General features: G+C 37.6%; 1 protein-coding gene across 7 annotated transcripts in view; it reads right to left on the bottom strand.

Annotated features, from left to right (window-relative positions):
• The window catches only part of RGS7 (regulator of G protein signaling 7), a 343,507-nt gene that overhangs the window by 25,572 nt on the left and 292,056 nt on the right, over window positions 1–25,879 (bottom strand). For 3 of the 7 annotated variants that reach the window (XM_075748785.1, XM_075748786.1, XM_075748791.1), the window contains exons 10-16: window positions 18,160–18,234; window positions 16,982–17,080; window positions 16,185–16,246; window positions 14,545–14,655; window positions 14,049–14,174; window positions 6,206–6,392; window positions 2,310–2,399 (exon numbers count right to left, since the gene is read on the bottom strand). In XM_075748785.1, coding sequence (XP_075604900.1) covers window positions 2,310–2,399; window positions 6,206–6,392; window positions 14,049–14,174; window positions 14,545–14,655; window positions 16,185–16,246; window positions 16,982–17,080; window positions 18,160–18,234 — 750 coding nt within the window. The other 4 variants (XM_075748787.1, XM_075748789.1, XM_075748784.1 and 1 more) reach the window with 4 other exon arrangements.

The raw sequence follows: 25,879 nt of genomic DNA on the forward strand, positions 1-25,879 counted from the left end.
CAAAAAAAGCCACAGACGCACACGCACACACAGCAGCATCACCTGCACAATTCAACAGACAATGCAGACAAACTTGAGTATAATCCAAGATCTTTCTACCTCTTTTCATAACAGGTTAGTGCTCGCCCTCAGTGTTGGTGTACAGTTTTTATGGCATGGGAAAATAGGGATGTTTCTGCCCTACAAAAATAAATGCGTTGAATGCTTTAGTTTGAACTTCCACAATGTTAAAAAAAAAATCCAAAGAAACTGGATAAGCAAAAAGAATCCCACATATCAGGAAATCAGTGGACCTTTTAGCAGATGGCAAGAGAATGCCCACAGCAAATTCACCAGCCTACATTCTTTTACCGTTGTGAAATAGCTTTCGAAAATTATATATTAAAAAATAAATCAGTTCTTGTAGTCCGTTATCAAAATGAAATCCCAATCAAACCCTTGCGCATCATCAGCATGAGTTCTTTGGTCCTGAAGAAGCTGTGCTAGACATTAAGGAAGATGGGGAAATTATTATTCTTTAATCTTCCCTGTGCCCAATTTAAAAAAAAAAAAAAAAAAAAGGCACAAACTCTTTTTTAGTAAAATAAAAAGGAGACAGGAGGGAAATCCAATGTGTTCAAACTGTGTCAGTATTTTGGGAGGCACCAGAAAAAGGAACAACATCAGGCAGGTTTTCATAGATTCTTTACTAAAATTAAAAAAAAAAAAAAAAAGTGAACAATTTCATGCTTCCTAATGCAAAAAGCATGGCTCCCAAAGGTCCATTTCTCCATGTGTGACTATTGAGGTTAGTGGGAAAGGGACTAGGGAGGAGGGGTTGTAATGAAAGCACATTATAAAGCTGTCATTCCTAGGAAAATTCACAAACTGTGATAAATACACTTTTTAACTGTCAGGTTAGAGAAGCAAAAAGGGAAAGTAGGGATCAGTGAGGGGGAGGGGAGAAGGATGTCCCATCAAGTTTACTATTCTTCCGAGGCAACAAACTTACCACATTGCGTGTGAATTTCTCAAAAGATGTTCGACGATCCAGTGTGTTTTCCAACTTAAATTTAAAATAATAATAATAAAAAAAAGAAACAAAAAAAAAAAGGAGGGGAAAAAGAAAAGCAAGAAAAAATGGAGTAGAAAAGAAGGATCGATGAAACAATGGACTGCAAAACAAATTTTGTATAAATCAGGAAGCAAACACAGGTATGAAGCTGTAATGAGACTGCAAAACGGGGTGGGCAAAGCAGATATAGTATTTGACAAAAATCATTCTACGTGGGGATCAAACTGGTTTGACTTAAAAGAAAAACTGAAAATAAAAAGAAATAATGAAGTGCACATCTTGTGTTAATGAACTGACATTCACAAACTTAAGGACTTCACACGGACAGTTGTAGCTTTCTGGTATTTTCAACATCTCTTTCTATATTGGATCTTCAGAAATCAATGTTTGAACAAAAAACAAAATCACACAGTACTTTCATATAATTTTCGGTTGTCATTATAAACAATAGAATGCTACGGTGTTAATAACTACCTCGTTCCGGTAACGATCAGGGCCCTGATTATGCAAGGCACAGGGCTCCCAGCTGATTCTAGGAAATCGCTATTTAGAGCCCACTAATAAAATTATTTATCATTATAGAAATCTGCATTGCACAAGCTTCTCCACATCTCTGGGCTGTGTCTATTCAGAACTCGTTCCAAAATCTGGACTTTTCTAAGCAAATATTACATACCAAGACATGAGCCTCTGTTTGCCGAAGTGTGACATGATCAGTCTTTCAAGTCAGATTCCTAGCCTACTCAAAACTATTCATGTAATAATAGGGAAAGAAACAGAATTAGGAAGCCCCTATATTTATAGTTGAAATTAGAAGTTATTCATATGAATAAGATGATTGTTTCTAAACACATTCTGTAGCTTTTATAGGTGGAATAAAGAGAACAACAATTATTACATAAGCAAACTTGCAAACATGAAGACTATTCTTCTGGGATTTTATTTTATTTTTTTAATGTATTTGTAAAGCACTTTGCAATTTAAGGTGCTTCATAACAGAGAAAACAGTACAATATGGGATGTAAAAATAAAAATAAGTTTTGCTAGATTAACTTATTGAAACATGCCCGCATGCAGGATATATACACATATATGTATATTGAACTCCTGTGTGTATGTGACCCTCCAAACACGCCAAGCTGGTCACCTACCAGATATCCAGTTGCACTGGCACAGGGGAGAGAAGACTGAGTATTGTTGCAAACATAACCACCGCTTTGCACAGTGGCAAGACAAAGGCAAGATGGACCAATACCTTTTTCTTGGCCTGTAGCAGCTCCTGGTAGGCACTGGATCGTATAAAACGAGGATAAGAATCACTTTTCATCAGTTTGTAAATGTGCTCCTGAAAGGGAAAGAAGGAGCTGTTACTCCCTTAAAAGCAGACATATATGGTTTAGTTGTGGAATGTATATCAGCTAGCACTATTTTGAATAGGAAGCCTTATGGGATAGTAGCGTGCAGTTCTGAAGCTGAGGCTGAATTGCTCTCTATTCTTAAAGCAGAAATCCCGCCTGTTTGTTATGTATAGAGAACACAACACACCCTTCTTTAATTTAAAGTACTTATTTCCACTACGGAATTATTTTTCTAAGAATTTACAACTGAGTCCTAGCTTAAAGCCCAGTTTCAAACCTCCCTGACATCACTCAGTTTAGCTAAGTGACTAAATCAGGAGCTGTGGTTCCTTCTTCATCAGATTTTCTGAATTAGTTTCTGGAGATGCTTTTCTGACTTCGTAGTCTGGGAAAAGGTACTGGGTTTCTAATTCAGCACAACAAATATGTGCTTAAGTTAGGGAGGATATCCCCTGGCTACTCTTGAAAACATCCATTGACAGATGTTTATTCTGCTATCCAGCTGACAATATAAAAAGGAAAATACATATGCAAATTGAAAAACAGTTCCAGGCTATTGTGGCTTAACCTAGCATGCAGCTAAAAAAACCACACAGCCGTTTGGTCACTCCAGTGGGATGGACGACAGAATCAAAAAGAAAAATGGTAAAACTCGTGCGTTGAGACAACGACACTTTAATAGGACAGGAAAGGATATTAATATTAATAGAATATACAAAACAAGTGATGCACAGCACAATTGTTCACCACCAGAACCAATGCTCAGCTAGTTCCCAAGCCACACCACCTCCTGGCCAACCCCCCAGTTATATACTGAACATGATGTCATATGGTATAGAATATCCCTTTGGTCAGTTTGGGTCAGCTGTCCTGGCTGTGCCCCCTCCCAGCTTCTTGGGTGCCCCCCACCTTCTCTTTGGCAGGGCAGTGTGACCGCTTGGCAACAACTAAAATATTAGCGTGTTATCAACATTATTCTCATCCTAAATCCAAACCACAGCACTATACCAGCTGCTAGGAAGAAAATTTAACTCTATCCCAGCCCAAACCAGGGCACAGGCTAATCTAATTTCAAAGGTATTCTTCAGAGGCATATAAAAATTTGGAAACTCTTATCCAGAAAACAAATGACACGGGAGGTTTATAGAGCTTTTCTTTCTGGAGCATTCTCATCTCTGTAAAATATGAAAAACTAAAAATCTATTATGTGGGACACTTTATAATCGTAGTTCTAGTTATAATGCTAGGAAAAAGATTTGTCAAAAAAGTAATCGGAATAGGAAATACAATAAAAAATATTTTTTTATAAATCCACTGAATTGTGTTTGCTATTTCTGTTTTATTTTTTACTCAAACCCTACCTTTTACTATAGGAAACTTGTAGCTAAGCAATCAGGAAACGGGAAATAAACTGTAAAGTAAATACTGTTTCTCAGGTTGGTACTGCATAAAATTAGTGAATAGAAAAAGAAAAAAAAAAACCAACAAATCACCTTGCTTGAAAATTATAGCAAGGTAAAATTCAAGTTGATGGTTTCAGTTTTTTGGTGTAGTTTGTTTTTTTGTATTAGAAACTCTCAAAATGATTCTAAGTGCCTTTCATTGTATTTCTTGCACTAAGGAGAGAAATTCTGGTGTACATTCAGAACTGAGGCTGGTTCATTTGGGGAGTTTTTGTTCCACTCAGTTTCTACAAAAGTGGCCAATACTGCCAACAGAGAGTAGAAAGGATTTTGCTCCTGTTGTACATATCAATGGTGATGGGCATGAAAATGCTATTTCTATGCAAAACCCAACCCTGTAAAAGCAAGAACAAATTAGGCTGTATTAGTATTCTTAATGTACACATTAGTCAGGAATTGAGGCTGGATGTTATTTAGGACAATCAGTCTATTTTTAACTATGTATCACTCTCATTTGACATGGAGTTCCATGGTGCCACCATTCAAGCCCGGAAATGCTTTTCAAAACATTTTTGACCACGGATTAATGACCTGCCAGCTGCCAGAATGACTTGTAAGCGGTCTCTTCCCAACTGGCAGGCCATGAAGACCCCATTGCAGAGGCAGAGCCCTACTCCTGACAAAACCCTGCCAGTTCAGGTGGCGCACCCCGTAAAGGTCCTAAAGCTTCAACTCAGAACACGGCAGGTACAGTCCGCCCCCTGTTCCCAGAGAAATGGAGGCTTCCAGGTTCAGCCATATGCTGAACTGGATCAAACAACCCGAGGTATGACAGGAGGAAAAGTCCTGCTTACATAAAGACTGAATACTCCATGTCTTTCATAAATGAAAGGGGAAAAAAGAGAAGAGAGATCTGGAAGTAAAATGGCGTTGAAATTTTACAACTTTTTTTTTTTTTTTTTAATATGGACACCAAGGAATTTACTTGTACTTTACTGTCTCAACTGCAAAGACCTTTTCTCTTGCTAGATTGTTTATTTGTGTAAGTGATGTCTTTGCTATACGCTGCATTCCTAAATCCCCAGGGGGTCAGCAAAAACTGTGTGTTTGGCTTAACGCAGAGTACTTCCAAAAAGTGGGTAAGATATCATGCCTAAGGAAAACTTGATTATTGCATCATAGATTGCTATTCTCATAACAGCAAAATGAAAAGGTGGTAGAATTATTCCCCCTCCTATCTGGGGCAGAGGCACTTTACAAAAAGTAGAAAGCCCCGATTGAACTCCCTTCTCTCCTTTGTGGGACTTGCAGCAGCATCCTCTGAGTCCCCAGATGATGACCTAATAATCAAGCTGTAGGAAATTCTGCAGGGACATGATCTCAATCTCTCCTTTTGACACCATTTCACTTTGCGTTAATAATTAAATTGTCATCACTGGGCTGCTGATGAAAAAGGGAGGACGGCACCAGTTCTACTACTTTTACTGTGAATACAATTCTTTTCTATTGCTTTTCTCAGAAGTCTGCAAAGATGAAATATTAAGTTATAAGTCACATGAAGTGTTGCATTTAATACAGAAATACTTGTTTTTTCTTCTGAGGAAAACCAAGATTTGTATTTTACTGGTTTGTTTAACTTTTACTTCCAATCTTAAAATACAAGTATTTTCACAAATCTAGCTCTGGTCAAAAGTATCTCTTAATGATGGTATTTAAATTGTGACTAAATCAAACCCCCCAAAAGCCAAATAAGACATTTACAGACTGTTTTTACTGCTGTAATACTGATTATTGAAGAACAGATATTTAGGATCTCTGCTCAATGTTCTTTAGAGAGTAGTTTCATAAGGTATAGAATATACAGCATCTGTGAAATATGATACTTCTGCACAAGCTGTTACAAAATGTTATTTCTCACGTGGGTCGTATTCTTTTCATGATGGGGACCTGTGACTCCTATAAATGATAACACTTTTGGACATGCATTGAGAGAACAGAAACTGAGCCTGTATCAAGGGAAGTCTTTCAGAGACAGATCTTGAGAAGTAGAAGTCAATGTGTGTGTAGGGGAAGCTTCTCTCTTAATGTGACTGAATAAGAAAATTAAGAAAACAGGAACATGAAAATATCATTTTCAATGCACTATATGCTTTGCTCTATTTGAAGCCCACTTGAAGACTCTATATCAGGCACAGGAGTTTTCATGAAGAGCTTTAGTAATTCATAGGCCTCATGAATGAAAGAATGTTACCCATTTGCATTGCCAAAAATGGTGGTTTAAGAAACAAACATTACCATTTAATTACCAAATATATCTTTTTTTTTTTGTACATAGATTTCACTAGCCCATATTCTATTTCAAATATCCCTAAACAGGATTGCAAACTGACCTGAGCATCTTCAAATGTGTATCTTCCAGGGTCCTTTACATTCTGCGTGGTTTTGTCATAACTTTTTGAATCTAGGTTGATAGCGCTGGGTGCACCTGGAGCAAGAAATTCTTGCCAGATTTCTTGGACGCGAGCAGGAACTTCACGGATAGGCCTCTTCTTCAGGTCTTCTACTGCTAACCAGAACCTATGGCACAATATAGCATCTTGACTTCCAATTCAGTATAATCATTAATGATGTGCTCACATTCTTCTTTGCTCTTAAAAAAATTTAATGAAGTAACTAAAGTTTTCATTTAAAACATACTAAAAAAAGAGAAATCTGTGATTTTATGTTGGGATCAGCATTCTGGCATACTGTCTCAGGCAATCAATCCACCTTAAGAAACAATTATTACAAGCCTCTTCATGAGATAGGTGGGAAAGCCTTCATTACTTATGTATGGGTAACTTGCCTACGGGAAGGTTTCCATTTAACTGGAATTAAACTGAGATTTCATTTCACCTGAACCACAAGGGGTTATATCACTTATAAATCTATTGCTTTTTGACATTCCTTTCAAAGCTAATAAGAACTTATGATCTTGCTATCTACATGAATCTCTCTGAGTCCTGTTAAACTACCAACTCTGTAACTGTAATTTTGTTACTATTACTCCACAAATAATGTATAAACTGGAAAAGCCCACTATAATTTAATTGATTTATTCAATATGGCATTTCTATGCATATTTTTTCCTAAAATGCTGAATGGAAGTGCTCATTCTCTCTGCTGCTGCTAAGCAAACCAACGTCGGGCAGCCACATGCAGTGCAGGCCAGTTCATTGTATCCTCACTCAGTCTGGAGCAGGATTGAGTACTTTGTGATCACAGCTCGTTAGCTATAAGCTTTGATATTCACTTTTCGTTTGCTAATATGATTGCATTATTTCTTCTATGGGTCTTCAGACTGTCTCAGTGCACAAAATAATTCTAAATTCAACTAGGATCCAGTGCTTAGACATGGTGCAGACCACTTAGTTCTCTGCACCCTGAAAGCTCAACTAAAGTTTGACTTTGTTAAGTACACAATATGTACCATCACAACCTTTTATTATTGCTTTGACACAGCCAATCCTATGAAACAGATAAGATGAACCTTGAAGTGAGTTAACTGTGAAATAAGTTGTATTTTACAAGGCTGACAAATAATTTGGGTGCACCTTTCAAATATGGTTCCACCCTACTTACACCGTGAGATTAAACTGAGGTCTCTTAGCTTAGTTAAACTGGGATGGGATAGGGGAGAAGAACAGTGGAACTGTACTCAGACGTTCCAAGAAAGCAAAATTATACCACCCTCAACACAAATTCTAATATAGTTCTTGCAACAACTCTTAAGAGAGGATAGTAAAGCATAGCAAAGAAAACCTTACAGTATTCTTCCTATGAGACATTCTTCACTTGAGATGATTTACCTTCCAGAAAGCAATTATTCCTTCATAGTCCTGTTTTGAAACTCCTTTGTAGTACAGGTGGAAGGAGCTCATCGCTCACAAGCCATTATGCTCAGCTTCACTCTACTGAGATTACTGTTTTAGGTATTTCTACACCCTTCAATTTCCATAGTATCTAAGCACTACCTGCCTGTCTATTGATCCCTTAAGTTTTCGAAGAGACAGAGAAGTAACTTTTTCCCAGTTTTGTAAATATATTAATAATGTAATAACGTACAGTGGTTTCTCCAAAGTCACAAAGGGAGTCTGTGCCAACAGAAGAACTTCAGTTTCAAAAATTCTGGGGAGCACCACTTATCTCTATGAAGTGCAATGTGAATTGAACATAGACCTGCACAGAGCCTGGGGACGTATCCTGAGAATCTGATGGCAATGTAGTAAGAAGAGAGGCCTCATAACTCAAGTTTAAAAACTGCACAGCTTACAAACTCTTATTCAGTTCACTCTGTCAAATTTGAGCAACCCACTTTGGTTTCCTTAAGCTGTTTTCGATATTTGCATTTAAAAGTGTATATCCTGCAGTGCTAACCCCTTCAAATGCATCTTCTGGGACTGACTGATTACTCATGTGTATCAAAGTTAGGTAAAGAATAGAAAAATGAAAGGGAAGGATGTTCTTTGTAAACACACATTTTCTATCACCCTGCAGACAGCCTGAAGATCTAGCTCAAAGCTGTCACATTCTTGTTTGTTCCATTATATCACTGCCAATACTTCTGGAAGTCACCACAAACATGCCTTAGGATGCTATTTTCCTTTGCAAGTAAACTGTTTCCATATAGTAGGTTATACTCAATTACGGGGAAATAGATGGGAGATAAATTTAACTTCTTTGAGGAAACATTCCGCTTCCAGCATAGAATAGGCAGGATGTACAGACACATCCTTACAGGCTGTACATCAGCTCTTTGATAGATTAATTTTATTTTCCCTTCTAGCATTCAGAAATCCTACGAAAAATGTGAGGTTCTAAATTTAGAAACTTCTGTAAAAGTAGGAAGAAAATGCTGATTTCTGTGGTATGTTATGTCTATGGTGCTTACTACACAGCCAACACACTTTTTAACAATTTAATGTACTTACTGATCTTTCAAGAAAAAATGCCTGTCCTCCTCCCACAGAGTGTTAAAGTCAAATATGCAACGTTAGGAAATGCCAAAATAAGGCTGCTGCCTCTTGCATTTTCAAAAATAACTTTTCTGAATATCCTATGGCAACCAATACCACAGATGAAGTTGAAATGGAGTCTGCAAGACCTCAGCACAGGGCCTCAAATCAAAAGAGCTCCCTGCCCCCTTTTACAGCTCTCTGCCTCATCAGCTGTGAGCAGAGCAAGGGAAGACTCCTGTAGCAAACAGCATGCAGTGTGTACAGTAAATATGTGCACGGGCAGGAGAGGGGGAACCCAATTGCATTTTCTGGACAATGATATACGCGAACTTGGTGCTACTTCATGGAAGAAACTAGACCTCGGTCTCTCTGCCCTTGGATGAAAGTCTGTATCTCCTGTTGGTGGTTTGCTTTCGCCATGGAGACGCTCTCTAGAAGGTGCTCAGTACCATTTGAACAGAGACCTGAGCAGCTAGTTGGAAACCTTACTGCGGTCTTCTGTCCCAGCTGGGTCACATGCCAGATGTATGGCTGAGTGAGAGTGTAAGGCATATGAGAGTCACAGATCCAGCCACATGACATGGTAAGACACATGTTGCAAAACATCTGGATATTATGTTCTCCAGATGGATTACTTTTAAAGTGAGGGTGGCCTTGCCAGATGAATAGCACAGCTGCAACACGGCTTCTGTCCCATTAAGTGACCTAAATGTCAGATGTGGCCATCAGCAGATCCCAGATCAAGCTAATCAGTTAAATTTAGCACATGGGAACACAGAGTGAGAGAAAGACTGCAGTGATTCTCCACAATATGTGTGAGGTTTAGGCACCTCCCACCTTTTGGGAATTATATGGGCTTTGCACTCAGTGCACGTGACACAACAGGTTGGAGGACAGACCTTTCAGCACTTTCAGCAAAGGCAAACAAAAACCTTAATGAACTCCATGGAGAAAATCAGCTAAAATTTTCCAGGGGCAGGAAAGACTACTCTCTGATTCCTAAAGTCCACCTTCTTGCCAAGTACAGCTTCGAGCTTCAAGACATAGTAGTGCTGAAAGTCTTCAAAAAAATGAGAGAAAATCATTAAAACTTGCAACTAGTTCCTTCTCATCTAATCTGTAGAAATGGCAACATTTCTGGGACTTGGAGTTTAAGCTTGAGTCTGAATGAGAAATAAAGCACAGGCAATTTCAGCCTTGAGGATTAAATTTTGGTCAAGTTATTAACACCCAAAACAGGGTCTCATAATCAACAGCGTGAAGGATAAACATTACCAGTGCCCATACAGTGTGGGAAAGTGCCATTACCAGCACTTCTGTTCAGACTTGCAGGACAGTCATCAAGGATGGTTAATCAATCTTCATACTTTGTAACATGCAGAACTCTCTCCTCCACCATCAGTGAAGACACTCATATCTTGCATTTAAAGTCATCAAGAGGGGTGATCAGTAATAAAGAGCAAAAAAGTGGTAGTGAAACAGGCTGGATTAAAAAGAATACTTAACCTCTTTCACCATTCTCTCTCTTCTCTAGTAAAAGCACTGTTATGGTGTTATTAAAAGAATAACCAGAACCACTGAAGTAAGTTAAACGTAAAATTAAGCACCATGACTGAAACAGTTTGTAGGCAACACTGCAATTTTTTAGTAGTGTATATGTGGGGTTTTATTTATTTTTTCTACAGGACATAATTGAAGCCTCTATCTCTAGTGCAGAACATTTCTACAACAAATTAAATGGATGAATCCAAACTAAAGACCTCACAAAATCTCATCTTGCAGGGGGATGGTCAGAGAAAATTTATCAACAAAACATCTAAATCTAGATAACTCCTCAGTCCCTCTTTTCTTTTTCTGGACAACCAGAGCTCAAAGCCCCTTTTCCCTATTTACTCACACATTATGGATGCTAATAAATGAGGATCAGAGGAAGGGGCCAGGGGTCCAGTGGCTTTTCCTTCTGTGCATTATGGAAGATGTTCTGTCATCACTCGCTCTTCACCAAGCTAGGAGGCTTTTGCAGCCTTGGCACTACCTTGGAGATCACACCTACTGCAATACGGCATAATGACTTGGACAGGCTTCCAGATTGGCAGGCATGAAACCATTTAGGTCTTTACAGGCCGCAATTCCTACAAAACAACCGCTTGGGAGCAAATGTACAGTCAGCATATGAATATCAATTTTCCAAAGAATTCTGCAGCACTGCAAAACATAGGATAGAGACAGGAATGGGGATTTTCTACAGAGATAAAAGAAATGAGGTCTCCAGGTGCCACATTGCTGTAAGATTCATTTCACTATCTCACTCCCTTTGAAAAGTCCTTTTTGAGTGCTCGGACAGCCTTGTGACCAAGCTCAGTAGTATTGTATCTTGCTCAAACTTAAGTCTTGTGAATTTTAAACAATGCTCACCAGTTTTGTAATAGGCAGTGGGACCTTAATAAATCTATTATCCAAATCATATGTTACTTTAGCTATTTGTTCTGTGTAGTGAGCAGCATGCAAAGCTATCCCTCCAAATAATCTGCACGCTAACAAGAGATTACAAGTCACAGCCTGTGTTAGGTGAGTGCAGAATCCAGCCTGGGGGTTAGCAAACTGCAATCACGCTGTAATGAAGCTCCCACCCTGACAGAACTGCTTAGACAGTTTTACTCCTTTGCTATGCTTTACAACAGTCCTTTAGAGAATGACATACTATTAATCCCAATTTACAGGCAAAGAAAAAAAAAAGCAGAGAGACAGAGTAAGAAGGTGAAACCTGATTGCATTCCTAATCATTGCACAGTTCTTCGTTTTAACTCGCTGCTCAAGATTCTTCATCCCTGTTCTGTTTCTTAAGACAGGATCTATACCCACTAAGAATGAGATTCTCAGCCAGTTTAGACACTCCCAGTCCAAGCTAATGAAACAGTAACACTGGGACTTTTAGCTACAGAAGATAATCACACTTGAATAGAAACAGTGTATCTGGTAGATTTATCATTTCACATTTTTGGCATTTCTTTCACCAAAGCGAGTTATAAGACTACCAATCAACTAATACTGAATCTGCAGTGTCTGCAGTCTTTAGCATGATTATATCTGTATATCATTTTATCATGATTAGTTCTGTAAAAGGACGAGAGCCAGCTACTGACTTGAGTTCACCTTGTTGCAGTGGGAAGATGCGGATGGAAATAAATCTTTTCCTCAAGGTGGATGTCAAATGCAAAAAACCCACCCCCAAACCGAAAATTGCCACAGTAGGGTTAACAGGTGAGCAAAGAAATTGGTGGCCTTTTCAATTTAATGTTTATTCAGTGAGGATGCTTGAAACCATCAAGCTTTTTGTTTCTGTTACTGAGGTCTGTAACATTTTAACTCCCATACACAACAAGCCTTACAAATTCGTGCTTTCTAACCTGACTTTACTGTGTGAGCCCAACGATGGATTGATTTCCCCACAGTTTGAGAATTCATACACACAATTCTGAGCTTATAAGACTGTTTTCCTTCAGTTAGTTAATAACCGCAGAAAACACCTCTTCAGTGCAAATTTGGTCCCCTGTCTCTTCCTTCCCAGGGACAGCCTTTAAGCTCATATTCATCATCGCTAAGCTATTATATTTTATCATGCCAATATAAGAATCTAGAGAGAGAGAGGCAGAAGAGTAGATGGCATGTCAAGGAATCAGTTCTGAACAAATTTCTCTAGGGAATTTTTCTGGATCAGTCACTTGCAGTTTGCCTGTGGTTAGTGTTGTAAATAGGATTAGAAGAAAGAGCTAGGGATTATGTGGGTAACAGTCTAGTTGGCAGAGAGACAAATTAATCACAGAAAAGCATAGAAACTGCGGCACACAGTGGGCTGGATAGGTTCATGTTTGAACAGCTGCTCTGCATAAGGAATTACCAGGATGCTCTTTAAATAAAAAAAAATTACCTTTCCTTTTCTTTGTATTATTCTGATTTTAAAAAATTCATTTTACCATTTGGATTTTTTAATTGAAAAACAAATCTGTATTTGCCACTAATGAAGTTATCAATATACATATACAGGTCAGGCCATATTTCCATGGAGGGTAACGACAAAGAAATCAGTTGAAAAATATCATAAGGTCTGGAGTATCTGATATGTATTTGTGATGCAAAATTCAAAATTTGAATACAAACATGGTCAGCAACTTAGAGAAGTCCATCTCCAATTATTCTGCTGACAAATTAACAGCAAGGAGGTCTGTGCAACTGCTCAGCATTTATGAATCAACATCACAAAATACTAAATGCCTCTTGCAAGATACTACATAAATGTAACTCTTGTATGAATGGCTACGCTGCACCACTTTGGAGTGAGAACTGGCATAGAAAAAATAGTAGTTTAGGATTTTTATAAGTTCTAGAATGTGTGCAAATAGGATTTTATACTCCTTGTGCTATCGGTGAATGGGAAGTGATACAGACAACATCTGACAAGAAGGTGGAATAAAGAGAAAAATATATCGTACATGCTTTTTTACCATGTACAGTTTGACTTATCTATAGAAAGGCTGTTATTAATCCCTCTGAAATAATTCTTACCGAAATACAGCTTCCTTAGAACAGCGACAACAAAACATGCTATCAGTCAACGGATGGACTATCATTTTTTAAAATCAAATAATTGTTCTCCCTCACTTAAAAGTAATTATATATATATTTTTAAAATATATTTAAGCTTCATACACTAGCAGCACCTTTCCATTTTGTAATTAGTGAGCAACTTGAGAGCTAGCTGTCACACTACTTCTGTTGTGTCAGATCCACAAGTACTAGAATCTTGGTGGAGATTTTCAAAAGACCAATGATCCCCAGAAACCTGACCAACAGTGAAAGTCTGTGAATTTTAATTTTAAATCACTTTAATTGTACTCTTCTCATAATATTGGACTTAATAATACTGAACAGGCTTTGAATGGGTCAATGCTTTAAACCTGTTTAATAAAATGATCTGAGAAAAAAGCTCTTACATGGGTAGTTTCACCAAAAGTTGGACATGAATGGGAAAATATGCTTCATGTGAGTCTCTGCTAACTATATCAGTCTTTACCTCAGCCTGAATACAGGAGCAGGCAGCAATCTGCATGAATGGATTCTGAAAGGTAAGTCACAGGAAAATTTCTGAAGGGGTCAAAAAATGAAAAGAAAGGTATCAGACAAAAAACCCCCAACACAATGTATCTCACAAGCTATTAAAAAAGTCCCTCCCATATACCTTAAATTTTCCGAACTGAATTCTGACTCCAGGAATTTGAGAAACTGCTCTCTTCCCACAGGGTCTTTCAAAGCTTCATCCATGCCAAATCCCCATCTTTTCACCCTCTGCTGTCCTGGCTCTTTGCTACAGAAGAAAAAACAACAGAACTCACAATCAGCAATACTTCAGTATTCTACTACTCTGTGCTCATGATTTAGACTACATCCTAAAGTTCAACCACAGATTTCTCACTTTCCAGATTGCTCCTATCTGTGCACTGTTCAGAGATGAGCAACCAGGCTGTTAGTACTTACACAGGATGAAGGTAATATGCACGCATTTACACAGAAGAATAAGGACTTGCAACTAGGAAATGTTATCAGATTTTAAAAGATGTCTTTTTTTCCCCACACTGGAACCCTGGAAACTAGTTAGTGTAACTTCAATACCTCTGTCTGAAATCTTCATGCCCGTTATACACCCTTACCCCAAAAGAAGAAATAAAATCATATACCTTGCCTCCAGTTCCCAGAAAGTGGTGTCATCTGATATCCAAGGGTTTGAGGGATCAGGGGGCACAAGAAAAGGATCATATTCCAAATACTGCTCTGTATAAGCTAATAGACTAGGAAAACAAAAGCGTCAAACATTGTCATGTCAGGAGGTAGGGAAACCTGATCAGGTTACCCCAGTTAACAAGTTACCTTGCATCAACTAGCCATGGTAACCCGGTGTGCGCACACTCGGAAGTCAGCTACAAGCTCAGGCTAAATTAGGTTTGCTCAAGCCTTTTAAAAGCGCACCCCTGAAGAAGGATGGGTGGCTCAGGTCTTGTCAAGAGCTGAAATAAAATAAACTACAAACTTCCCTAATACTTTCACATAGCTCCTTTTAGGGCTCCTTTAGGCACTAATAAATTAAATCAAGCAACCTCTTCCATGCACATTTGCTCTCATAAAGGAACATGCTTTATACCCCTACGGTTTTAATTATCAGTTCCTTTAAAATCTGTTCTACAACACTGCATGCTATTCTGGTCATATTTGTTGGCCCTGCAGCTGCTGGGACTCCTTTTTTCCTCTCTAAAATACAGTTAATATTTTTATTATTTCCTAATCAAATGGCACTACTTCCAAGTTTATTGCTTTCCAAAAAAACCTCCTTATTTTTTTTCAAATTCTTTGGTATTCATGAATTGGTCCGATTCAGTTGAACACACTAAAAACTTTGGTTGTATTCTGGTAATTTACATTTCCCATGCCCTTATCCCACTTTCCATGCTTCGTATTGCCTCATAATTATTGAGAAATTATTGACAAGTGACAACAAATGTTCATTCTTTTCATTGCTATTTATATTTAATGTATTCCATTTTTATTGCTCAGCGAACAAAAATTCTTAACCTGTTTTCTTTATAAATATATATTTATATGTGTTTGTATGTGTATGCATAAATACACATATAGAAGTAGACACACATGCACAAATGTATATGAGAGGATGAAGACGCATTTGCAATTGGCTGAATTTCCTTTACTAAGTCTTATGCAGCTCAATTTTCTGCAATTTTCACTATCTCTGTATTTGATGTGTAAGATAGAGCATTCCTTTTCTCTACCTCTTCTCTACTCAAGCTGTAGTTAGTCTTTCTGAGGGGCTTTTTGATTTATTTACTTTCTAGCCCCTTCCTGACAAATTTTGGTTTTATTTGGAGAAAGATTCCTACTAATGTTACATCCTCTGACCCGAAGTAAGCTCAGAGTCACTTTCTTCAAGCACTGAGCACCTCACCCAGCCAGCTCTGCTGATCGGTTCCCTCACTTTGTCAGTGATTGCCCTTTTGAAATATTGAAACAGTAACCCCACACCTATTTCCATTTAGCCTCCCTGCCAATGCAAGGTGAACCTTGTGACCACTTGGTCAGAGGCTCTCGCAGTGACTCTTGGGTTTATCAGAAATGTATCATGGAATATCTGGACCATCTTTTATCAATAAAATAACTTCATACCTCCCACTGAAAGCAAACTCTCATCAGTTATTTCTATGACACCTGAGCTCCCTCGCATCTCTTTCTTTGAAGCTATTTCATACTGACATTTCCCCAATAGTTATCAGTCTAATTGAAAAACCGGGAGATGTGACAATATACTTACCTCTCTGCAACTTTTGACATTTTTAATCTATGTCTGTCTAATTGCATTTGCCAGTGCTTAATCTGCAAGAAAGGAAGGCAAAGACTGTTATGAGTAATTCATTGCTTGACTCTATTTCCATAACTTTTTTATTAGGGCTGTAATTCAACCTTAATTTATCCTAGGGCACAGAAGAGAAATATATCTGAGTTAAAACAACATTTCACCAGTGAAGTTCTAAAATAAATGGTATTTTCCATCAAAGAGAAAAGATCATGCACAGACAAAAAAATATAACCCAATATAACATTTTCCCTAAAGGTTCATCAACAGAAATCCAATTAGGCTTTTTTTTAGATTTTTTAAGAGAACTACTAATTCTTCAGACATTTACCTTCTCCCAGTTCTAACACTTCAGGAAAGATTAATGAAGCATGAACAGCAGATAAATGTGTGAATGCATACGTTCATACATGGACAGGGAAGTATATCCCTAAACCTCAGATCAGTGCTGAGAGGAAGAGCGAGCTGTCTACTGCTAAAGGGGTTAATGGCATCAGCTATGCAAAAAACCCACTAACTGTCCGGCTGCTAACTGCCTTTGTTTAATGCAAGAGAGAAAAACGTCGGCGTTTGCTTCATTAGTTTTAATAGAAGTTACGTACGTAAATCCATATAACCTGAAACAAGGAAAAGGTTCACTAAACGTTTGCTAGATCTATTCTCAACATACTTCCCAGTTATGATAATTTTTGGTTTAATACCTACTTTCCTAAAAAGCTCATTCAAAAGTACATGTTTGTAGCTATTTTTCAAACCTCTTGGTGTAGTTCATCTTCTGTGGGTGGCTTAGTCTCTGGTACTGGTGTGTGAGTAGGGCTGTGACTTCGAATGTCGTTTTGTAAGCCATAGACAGACTACACAAAAGATATGGAACAATGATAGTTGCTTTCAGACAATGCTTTCTACACATACCCATAGTAACTGTGATGTTTTAGTACAGTGTGCTGTAGAAGTTAGCCAAGATCATCTTTTTCTAAAAAAACTGCAAATGTGCTCAGATAAAATCGTACTTCTATACCATGATGCAAAATAAAGACTCCCCAAACCCCACAATCTTATAATGCTATAGAACACAGGATATACTTTTATTATGTCTCTATATTACAGCATAGTAAACATGGGGCATAACAGTGAAAGGCAGCTATTACAGTGAGTGGAGATGATCAGTAGGAAAAGAAGAAATAATATCCTGAAAGGTAGACTATCGCAGTGGATTATTTGGATGACTCTCAAATTTGCAATTACTGCTTGGCAAATTACACTGATCTGGACCTTTCACTACCATAAATAAGCTAAGCTAAAACTTTCTCTAAATCCACTTTCCTTTTTAAAACATATTTTTCCATGAGTTGACATGAAAATATACCTCAAAGGGAATACTTTAAAGTTGGAGTCAATCTACATTATTATGATACAAAGGATTTGAAATAAAGTGTTGTTCCAATCCATCTATACATCCCTAGAGAACTTATACTGTTCATATCTGGATCCTAATTTAGATTAAGCTAATTTTTTCCACAATCTCTGGTCACCCATTTGGGGCATAATTGTAAACTAGAGATACCCTTTTCATTAAGATCAACACAAGAAGTACTGCTGTTATAGTTTACACTGCATTTTAAATTTATTTTTCCTCAATTACTGACAGAAACATTTTAACATATTCAATCTACTAAGCAACATGAATAAAGCACATAAAATTAATTTTATTTTCATATTCACTGTATATTTCTCCCAAGCCTTTCTTATGTGATAGCATTTAGTTAGTATTAGCAAAGTTGTTAATACTAATTCATTTAAGAACTTATGCAATAGTAATATACATTGATGATTTGTTCATTGCAGCTGTAGTAAAAAATTCTTTTAAGAAACTACGATCTTCATGCTATAAATTACCTCCACCTCCTGCTTTTGATATAACAACAACACTTACCTTTCTTGTTTTATGTGGATTTCTCATTCTTGAAGATTTTTTTATATCCACTTCAGTAGTGTTTACACATCCAGGCTATTAAAAGAAAAAGACAGGAAAGCACAAGGATAAAATCTGTGAAGGAACTCCATACTATTTTCATTGAGATACTCCTCTTCAGCTTGCGAGGCTAAGAAAATAAATAACTAGAGGCACATAACAACTTGATGTCCTTCTGCAAGAGTCCCTAAAACCTAAATAACATAGAGTCTAAGGAAACATCTCAAGTATCATTTTGTCTGACTTCTTGTAAGAGAGATTCTTCTGCTATTCAGCCTTGTTTGCTGGACCCTGTGATGGTTTTTAGGACAAGTAGTACTGTATATCTTTATGCTGAAAGTACTGAGAGCAATGTACAGAGGAGCAGAAAATATCCAAATGCATATTATAAGACACACTTGCAGCACAGAGAGGCACTAATTCAAATTAAATTACTATGGGCAGTATTTGGGAATTTTGGAGTGAGACACTGAAGACCACATGCTTAGAGCTCATGACATCATGAATTTGAAACAAAATAAATTCCCAACATAACAGAAACAAATCACATGTTTCTGCTTTGGTTTTGCCAAGGAAGCCATACAACATGCACTACAGCTATCCCTCTAAGAAGCATGGTTGACCTAATGAGACAAAATAAATGGACTTGTGCAATACCCACCTCAGCTGTGAACCCCAGGCTCCCTTAAGGAGCATCTGTTTTGGGATGACTTTTTTAAAGATGATTTTTTTTAAAAAAGATTTTAAAAAGTGCCCAAATGGTATGTTTTTTCTAAAGAAAATAAACAAAAAGCAAAGCAAAGCAAAACAAAGCAAAGAGAAAAGACAACCAGGCTGTAGCAGCCTAACCAGAAGACTGGTAATCTAAAGAGAATGACCCTCAACACATCTGATTTGGCCTTCAAAGACTCATTCTCACAACTCTGTAGCATCCCAAAGGACTAATTTCTCCTAATTCATCTTCCTTTGACACTTCCCTCTAAGTATGAACTCTGTGCAGAAATCTGTTCTTTACCCATTGCTGGAAAAAACTAAGAATAAGTGTTATGCTCTCAGGTGAGTTTTACTTATTGATTTTAGAGGGATTACATTTGCCACTGAGAGTGGGAAGTACAAAAGCTGCTCTCTACCGAGAGCAGATTTTTAGAGAAAGTAGGTTGGGGTCTTTTAATGGGAGTAGCTAGATGTAGACTTTACTTGCCAGACAACCAAGCTGGACTTATGATCACACTAATGATATGAGCTTTGTCTTCTTATCATAATGTAAAACACTTGATGTGCCTGTAAATCTTCACAGACAAAAATTTTAAACATTTCTTATATAGGCAGAGCCAAGAAACAAATAGTTTCATTAAACATGCCAATGGTACTTTGCCTCGGGAAGATATTTTAAATAACAGACTAATTTTTTTTTTAATCCAGTATGATTTTTAAATTAATAAATAAGTTTTTAAAGTATTACATTAATGTATATTTGATCATATTACAATTGCAGTTCCTCATCACTAAGAATAAAAATAGGCACAGATAATATTCTCAAGACTGCATCTGACATGCCTATTGAGCTAGATTTGGGAAGATACACTTTGTGGTTGTGAACAAAAATGGTAGTTTTTTAACCTAGAATAACTTGTAACTCTCAGAGACAATGACAAGTTGAAAAATACAGAATTCTGCATGATGGTCAATTTAAAGGCAGAAAGCAATTTCACAAGGCAGTATACTGAGAGAGAAAGCTAAAAAGAAAACAATGCTTGTACTTCAGGATTATGGCAGCAGCTGGCAGTGAAGAAGACACGGGCTTTTAACAACATCTACAGCCCTTGACACAGCCATTTGAATAGCAGGCACACTTACATAAGGCACAAACTGTTGTTTGCTTAGTTTTCAGCTAGAGTTAAAAGCATGTCTTAAAAATGGAGGGGGGGGGGGGGGGAACAAAAAACAAAAAGGGCATAAACCTCATCCAAAGCCTCTTATTTTCAAAGATTTCAAGTCCACCAGCACTAAATTGGTATGAGCAGTCCTAACACCTTGCCCAGGACAAGTTACATGTCAGAGCTGTGCAGACCGATGCGAGGGACACAACAAGAAATTCTGGGAGACTTTTTAAAAATGAAACAGGGGCTTAGATTTTGCTGGTTGGAAAGAGACCCAATCCAATACTGACCTTCTACAGCATCTAGTGGATTCTTCCTCACACCTGGCTGTTTAAAAGCTCTCACGCTGAAGTAAAGCTGCTGTGGCATACCTCAGCAGGGGCACTCGCGAGGGGCTCTGAGGGCAGAATCTGGGCCAAGGTGTGGCCAGAGGGAAGCCGACCCGAGAGCAGCAGCAGCAGCAGGAGCAGGAGCAGGAAGGTGTGGGCAGGGAGGCATCAAGAAGTTTCAGTGCGAAAGGGAAGGCGGCTAAAGGACGTATCACTACTCTGACAGCCTGGGGTAACAACTGGAGTTTAGGACATCTATCACTACCACTATACAATACCATTCTCATCATTTGATTTCAATGATGTTGCTGGGAGTACGTAATGTAATCGGGGCCAAAATTCATGTTTTCTTCTCTGAAGAATATTTATGAAAATCATACTTGATATGAGATGGGATTTATTGCTTCTCTGGTGCTGCCACACTTCATCTGTCAATTTTTAGGAATAAATATCAAGCATTTTTCCAATTAAAACAAACACAAACGCTTGCATTATTTGAACATTTTACTAAAATAACTCAGTCTTTGTGGGAAAACCTTTGCTGGACAACTTTTCATTATATTCGTATGCCCCCATTAACATAATAAGTATGTGTTTGGGTACAATTACATCCAGCTGTGTTTTCTTTTTGTGTTGCTTTTTTAACTGGACTACCATAGTTCAAATAGTAAGATGCCTGTCAGAGTGCTCTGCTGCAAGATTCCCATTTAGTGTGTGGTATATAATTTGCATACTAATACTGTAAATAGTTTTCAAACAGATTTCCTGGAAGACTTGAAACCTCTTCTATATATGTAAATAGAATGCTTATTTCTTTCAGGACTAATACTCTGTATGAAAACAGTTCCCCCTCCACACACATAGAGGAAAGTCTTGTGACCTTGTTGAAATTACCATACAGCAAGATCACAACCAGGGTAAAATTTAGCCCTCCTCTGTTTTTAAATATCTGGCTGAAAAACTCTCATATATTCAAAGGAAACTTAGTTTCTTTTCATCCATCTGTTAGCATGCCCTTATCTCAACTTACAAATTCCATTGTATTGATTTGCAGCAAAGGACATGTCAGTCCAGTTGTGATAAATTCGCTGCTGAGATAAATGGATGCAGATAAATAATATAAAACCCCACATACAGAAGATTTTTTTAATCCCTACTTCAATTATTGGATAATCACATTAGTATGAATTCCAAGAACTTTCTATTGATGCTCTCTAGGAGGCTGCATAATAGGAATCTGCTTAGAAACACAGTGGAAGGAGTAAGCTTCCTCTGCAAGGAGAGGAGGTCCAAGAAATCTGGGTCCGAGAACTTACGTGCTTGGATCTGGCTACAGCCAGCATTCAAAAACAACCATTCACCTGAGAGTATGTTTATTTAAAAAAAAAAAATCTTTGATATTCATAATCTCAATATTCATAATCTTTCCCTGATAAATGGCAACAGTGAATTAATTAATTAAGCCCTTGTAATAGTGCTAACAGTGAATTAATTTTTTGACATCTGTAGCAACTTTTTGGAAGAATTCGTTGTTTACATCAAATGGGATGCTTTAGCTCTCCTACATTTCCATCCAAATAGTGCAGAATACCTAATATTTATAGTCTGTTTGCTGCACAAAGTTGCACACTCCGAGGGCCCTTTTTATTGCCTGGCCACATAGCCAAAATCATTGCTATCAACACCTTTTTGTCTAAAAATCTCTTTGCTATGAGGTACTTGTAATTCTAATAAGTGTGAAATCCTCAACAGAAAATAAATATAATTATTATAAAGATGTCAGTTTAAGTTGTGATGATTTTTTTTTTTCCTTTCTTAAAGAATCTCACAATTTAACTATGAATCTACTTAAGCCACAATAACCAGAGGTTTTCTTGTGTCTGAGCCATATACACCCAAGTATGTGGGAGGGAATAAGCTCACGCATTGCAATAGCCTGGGAACTGTATGTCTGTATTGCTGCTCTGTAGAAAATGATCTGAGGGAGAAGTTGAACATGAGTCAACAGCATGTCCTTGCAGCAGTGCAGGCAAACCACAAACCCAGCTGCATTAGCAATAGCATAGCCAGCAGGCAAACGAAGTGGTTGTTTCTTTCTACTTGGCATCGTGAGGATACATCTGGAATACCAAAACTAGTTTTGAGGTCCACAAACAACACAAGAAATATAATCAAAATGGAAAACTCCAGTGGAGGAACAGACTTTTTACTGCTTGCAAAAGGGGAGAACTAACTGTTTTTTGCTGCTGCCTAAAGGGGGCTTGCAGAGCTAGACCTGTTCCAGAGGTGCACCATGAAAGGACAAGAGGTAATAGTCAGAAATTGCAGTAAAGGAAATTCCAGCTAGCTATAAATAAATATTCTTCATAACAAAAGGCAAAAGTTGCTTAAGAAAGGCTGTAGAATCTCCATCCTTGGTGATTTTCAAAGCTCATTTAACCAAGGGCCTGGACAATCTGATTCAACTTGGAAGTTAGCACTGCTTTGAGCAGGAGGTTGGACTACAGGACCTCCAGAGGTCCCTCTCAGCCTACAGTTCTGTGGTACAGCCTATGATCTCCACAGGCACCAAAGCCTGCAATCCAAATAATCCACCTTACAGAACACTCCAATCAAGTATTCAGGGCAGTGTGAAATTCATCACCTCGCCTTCCCCTCCCCACAACAGCAGAACGGAAAGACAAGACTGGTGTTTGCTTCCTTACTGCTGCCTCTGGTCTCCGGTAGCCTGTGGTGTGTACTCAACCCATACAAACAAACCTAGCAATAATTTAAGGAAATGTAATTTCACAGCCTCTTTAGCTAAAAATGTGTAAGTGCTATTTAAAATAATTACCTCATTTCAATATGCACACCCATAAATTCAGGGTGCATTAAAGCAGTAAATATTTAGGCAGATTGAGTCACATCCCTCACACAATTTCATTGCATTTCAGTGTCAATATACTATGAAACAGATCTTTTTTATTTGCTTTGCAAGCATGGGCTAACTTGGTAAGTTTAATTGCAGCATACTAAATTTCAAGATCTCTGGGCTTTCAAAATTTAAATGCTATAAATTTAAATCATAGACCCAGATACAAACATGACAGATCTGGGCTTCTACTTGGAAAAGATAAAGTCAGATACACAATCATGAAGACAAGGCATAGATTGGAAGCTGTCTTTTACATTATTTGTAACAGCAGACTATCACAAATATAGTAAGCTTCAAATTTGAAATTTCCTGAGTGTCAAATGTTTGCATTGCTTTCTGCAACAATCTATTCTGCTGTTTCTGTAATTGTTGCTATTCCTGTCATTTTTCTAGCAAAGGAGTCTTCTAACCCTCAGCAACCACTATTCATATCACTCACTTCTAAAGTAGGGAAAGGAAACTAATTAGGCAGTGAATGAGAGTTCATTTTTATTTGTAGTTTTTACATTCCAGTTTACTTGTGTAGCTAGCTGAACTGTGCATAGTTAAAAATCAAGGGGAGAATAAGGGCATGAAAGATTATAAAAAAGAAATGGGGCAAAGAAAAAAATTCCAGCGGTACTCAGCTGAAAAAAAAAAAACAAAGGAGTTATTAGCTGGAGGAATACCCAGTTTGACTCTGGTTATGTGGGAAAGTTTATTTTTTCTAATACAAAGTCTAGCATCAAAGGAGACATTAAAATCCTATATTGAGCAAGTTGTCAGTAATGGCTAAAATTGAGGCTCGCACAGAGAAAAACACAGGCTATATTTTCCTGCAATGCACCAATTTTTCATTTCACAGAGATGGAAGTTATTGGAGTGTGCAGAATCTGCTAAGGCTTATAAGGAAAGGATGAGGTTTAGGTATAGATTATTTGGATATTTGGGGGGCTTACTTCATTTTACACACTTCAGGGTCAATGAGTAAAAAGGCTTTGCAGTAGAAGAGCTGCACTATTAATGACTTTGCTGGTGCAATAGAAAGTCTCAAAGTAACGTTTCAAATGTGCTGAGTACAAGTGAGCAGCTTTTTTAACAGGTTTCGGAAAATCAGCGGTTATCTTAAGGTCCAGTCAAAGGAGGGCTGCACATTTCCAACCCTTTACAAATTTCAAGAAACTGTTTTCCTGGTGGTTTTCTGATAGGACCTGAAAGCTGTTTAAAAGGTAGCTCACTTCTTCATAACTATTAGATCAACCAACTTCAAGTCAGTGATGAAAAAAATAAACTCAGTAGCCACAGTTGCCAGAAACCTGCCAATATGTTGGTACGTGTATTGATACTGCCAGTAGGGGAGAACTCACTGGCCTCTGTTACACCACCCAAGGCAGTGAAGCCAAAGCAGTGATTACAGGGACTGGGCTACAGGAACCACTTCCTTTTAGTTGAAAAAAATTATTGTAACTTACAACTGAAGCACTTAATCACGGGTTTAATTTACAATCAACTAGGTGTACCTAATCTGAAACACTCTTTTGAACTTTATTAGCCTCTGCAAAAGTCTATGGCTTAATTACAATTTCCAGTCGGTTCAGTAGTTCTTTGAAAATAACACTGAGAAATCAGGTGTGTAAGCACTGGGAATTCTCTTAATGACGTCTCTGGTCACAAGATCCCCAGTAAGTTAGCAGATGTTTGACAAAAGAGGAAAAATATTCTGATGAGTTTAGTTATTAGGATACAAGTGATAGACTTTTTTTTAAAATTTTGCAGCCTATGCCCCATCTATCACAAACGTAGCATAACCCAGTAATTACAAACTCTAAACTGAGTTGGGTGGGTATCCCCACCACAAGGCCTAGCTATTTAATGAATACAGTCTTTGTTCCACCGTTGAAATTGATGATACCAGATAGGTTTTTTTCTTCTGGTATATGTAACAGAAGGGACCAGCACCCACTTTTCTTCTCTCTACTTGGATTTCCAAGAATATGTATGTATGTCATACACACTTTTTTTTTTTTTTCTTTTTTAAATAGTATCATATTCCAAGCTTCTGTACAATTACTTTTAGCACAACTATCTCTCTAGAAACGTGCCTTTTTGATTCAGGTGTGTGACTGACACACAAACACTGTGACTGGACTTTTGATACCTTCTGTCAAGTGACGAGTGCTTTTATGGAGGTCCCACTTGCATTACAGTTCTAATAAGAAGCAAACACTGAAAGATAAGTATTTGGATTACAGTTTATTATGGCCATGGTAATTTCATATAAAAATTGTACTAAGTATATACATTTGATGATGACTTTGCATATAGCTTCTATCAAGTTTTCACCTCCTTAGAACTCCAGACAAAACTTCTCTAAAATTAGCTCACAAATTTTCTAGTATTTCCTACGGACTCTCTCTTCAGTTAGAAATTAGCTCATCTGGGAAGTACAGCTATACCTTCCAATTAACACCTATAAATCATATTTAATGATTAGGAAGCAAATCCCAAGATTGTTCTCAAGTATAAATTCTCTAGCAGCATGTTTCAGATTTCATTCCCAGATGCCTCATAAATTT

Source organism: Balearica regulorum, chromosome 3 (genome assembly GCF_011004875.1).
Source record: "Balearica regulorum gibbericeps isolate bBalReg1 chromosome 3, bBalReg1.pri, whole genome shotgun sequence".
NCBI classification, from domain to species: Eukaryota; Metazoa; Chordata; class Aves; order Gruiformes; family Gruidae; genus Balearica; species Balearica regulorum.